The sequence below is a fragment of the Watersipora subatra genome, chromosome 2 (genome assembly GCF_963576615.1).
Source record: "Watersipora subatra chromosome 2, tzWatSuba1.1, whole genome shotgun sequence".
NCBI lineage: Eukaryota > Metazoa > Bryozoa > Gymnolaemata > Cheilostomatida > Watersiporidae > Watersipora > Watersipora subatra.
In genome coordinates this window covers 47,144,954-47,147,511 of record NC_088709.1, presented here as the reverse complement: position 1 = coordinate 47,147,511, position 2,558 = coordinate 47,144,954, and the positions used below count along the sequence as shown (strand labels likewise).

Genomic DNA, 2,558 nt, shown 5'->3' with positions numbered 1-2,558 from the left:
GCGAACTGATCAACTGAACAGATAACAAAAATGTCGATAACACCTCTCAATGTTGCAACCGTAGCAAAACAATACAGTGAAATGTACAATCAAACTGGTAGAGGTAGCGATGCACCGATTTACATAGGTTCAAGATATCAAAAAGGTCATGGTTTAGGAAACATATTCGCTGGGATGATGCAAAGTTTACTACCAGCATTGAAGCAAGGGGCTAAAGGACTCGCAAAAACAGCTATTGAAACTGGAATAAACGTAGCAAAAGATGGACTCGAAGGCAAAAACTTAAAACATTCGATCAGAATGAATGCCCAAAATGCTGGAAACAAGCTACTAGATAAATCTGCTAGTTATCTATTATCAACTATTCCTAAGACCAAAAAGAAGAAACGACCAAGTAGTGGTGCAAAGAGATCAACAAGCAAGCGTAAAAGGCCACGATTACCGAGCAAAAGAGATATTTTTTCTTAAAGCCAATCATCGTTATTCATATAACCTCTGACAGAATTGACAATACTATAAAATGTTAAGACTTTTATTAATGTTTCAGTGTATCAATGTTATCGGTACACATAACATATCTTTTCCGTCTGTCTAACAATGTCTTATACATTTGAAAATAGCTGCTTGGCCTCCAATTCGGAGCTAGAACTGTTCTCCAATCATCCCACCCAAGCGTCCATAAAAGAAGGAATGCATGTTGAGCATATACCTACTTCTAGTGTACAAGATGATTCTCCTATCAAGTTTTTTGTTTCTGGAGATTCAAATTATTATATGGACCTAAAATCAAGCTATCTTCACTTAGAAGTCAAAATAACAAAAGCTGATGGAAGCAATATCGATGATGACGCAGAAGTAGCTCCTATCAATTTGATAGGACAGACATTATTTCAACAAATAGATGTCAGCTTAAATGATGTTATAATCACAGATTCCTCAAACCTCTACCACTACAGAGCCATGATTGAAACATTACTTTCATATAGTGACGAATCAAAGCAATCACAACTTACCATGTCAATGTTTGCGAAAGATACGGCTAATGCAATGGAGGCTCGTGATGATAGTAATAAAGGATTCGTTGAGAGAAAAAGGTTAACAGAGAAAAGTGAAACAGTTCAGTTGATTGGAAAAATTCACTCGGACATATTTTTTCAGAATAGATATTTGTTAAACGGAGTAGATCTGAAACTTACTTTAATCAAAAACTCGGATAAACTAATCCTTATGTCAGGCGGTGCTTCAGGCTTCAAACTCAAGATAATTAATGCATCTTTTTTTGTAAGAAAAGTTAAAATAAATGATGGCATACAGATGAAACATATCGAAATGTTAGAGAAAGAGCTGAAGCCAGCTTTGTATCCTATTCGAAGAGTTACCATGAAGTCGTTCAACATACCATCAGGCTCTCTGTCATGTAATGAAGAGAATCTGTTTAACGGTATCTTGCCAAAGAGAATAGTCATAGGTATGGTGGATGCACGCAGTTTTGAAGGAAACTTTGAATACAACCCATTCAATTTTAAACATAAGAATTTGAAATACTGCAGTTTGCTAGTCGATGGAAAAATGGTACCTCAAAAGCCATTCTTTACCGACTTTTCAAACGATCAGTTTCTTAGAAGTTACTTCTCGTTAATAGAGGGTACAGGAAAAGCTTTCAAAGACGTAGGTATTGGAATTGATAGAACAGAATACGCGCATGGTTATTCGCTACTAGCCTTTGATCTTACACTTTCATTGGATGACGATGGATCTTTCAATGTATTAAAGAAAGGTAACATAAGATTTGAAGCAAAATTCAACAGTGGCTTAGACGTACCAGTAAACGTGATCGTATACGCAGAGTTTGATGCAACTATAAAGATTGACAAGAACAGAGCAGTGCTACTAAATTTCTTTAGTTGAACATCATGGATAGCAAACAACTATACGTAATACTTAGATCTGACCCAAACGTAAACGAAATGAACTTTCTGGGAGTGTTTCCATTAGATCTGATACCGATGTCAGCTCTAAAGTTTCCATGCTCATTGGTGATCAATACCAAGCCTCATAATCACAGAGGTGAGCATTGGGTGTGTGTCGTAAAGACCAAAGACGGTAGAGGAATTTACTTTGACAGTTTTGGAAGGACGCCAGCCAGTTTACCCGAAATAGGAGATGTCTTGGATAACTGCATCGATTTCCATCATAACGACATACAATTACAATCTCCAATGAGTACTGTGTGCGGAGAATACGTGATATTTTTTCTGACACATATAGCCAGAGGTTATACACTAGACCATATTGTGCATATGCTAAATAACGAGAATGACTTATTTGAAAACGATGCTGTAATATTCAATTATATCAAGAATAAATATCGAGATGTACCCAGTGCTGATGTGAATTCCTTAAAGATTATCGATTTTCCATTTGTGTTATCACAGATAAGTTCAGTTTTATCATGATCTGTTTTATTTTTAGTTATCAATTTTATTCATGTTCTTTTATTTTATCACGTTTAAATAAACAAATTTAATCAAGAAAATCATGTGTATGTATCAATTCAA

General features: G+C 35.5%; 1 protein-coding gene across 1 annotated transcript; it reads left to right on the top strand.

Moving 5' to 3' along the window:
* The first annotated feature begins 597 nt into the window (after positions 1-597).
* LOC137388258 (uncharacterized protein F54H12.2-like) lies at positions 598-1,908 on the top strand. Its single transcript, XM_068074758.1, has one exon. It carries the CDS (start codon positions 598-600, stop codon positions 1,906-1,908), a length of 1,311 nt encoding a protein of 436 aa, XP_067930859.1.
* Positions 1,909-2,558: the final 650 nt, after the last annotated feature.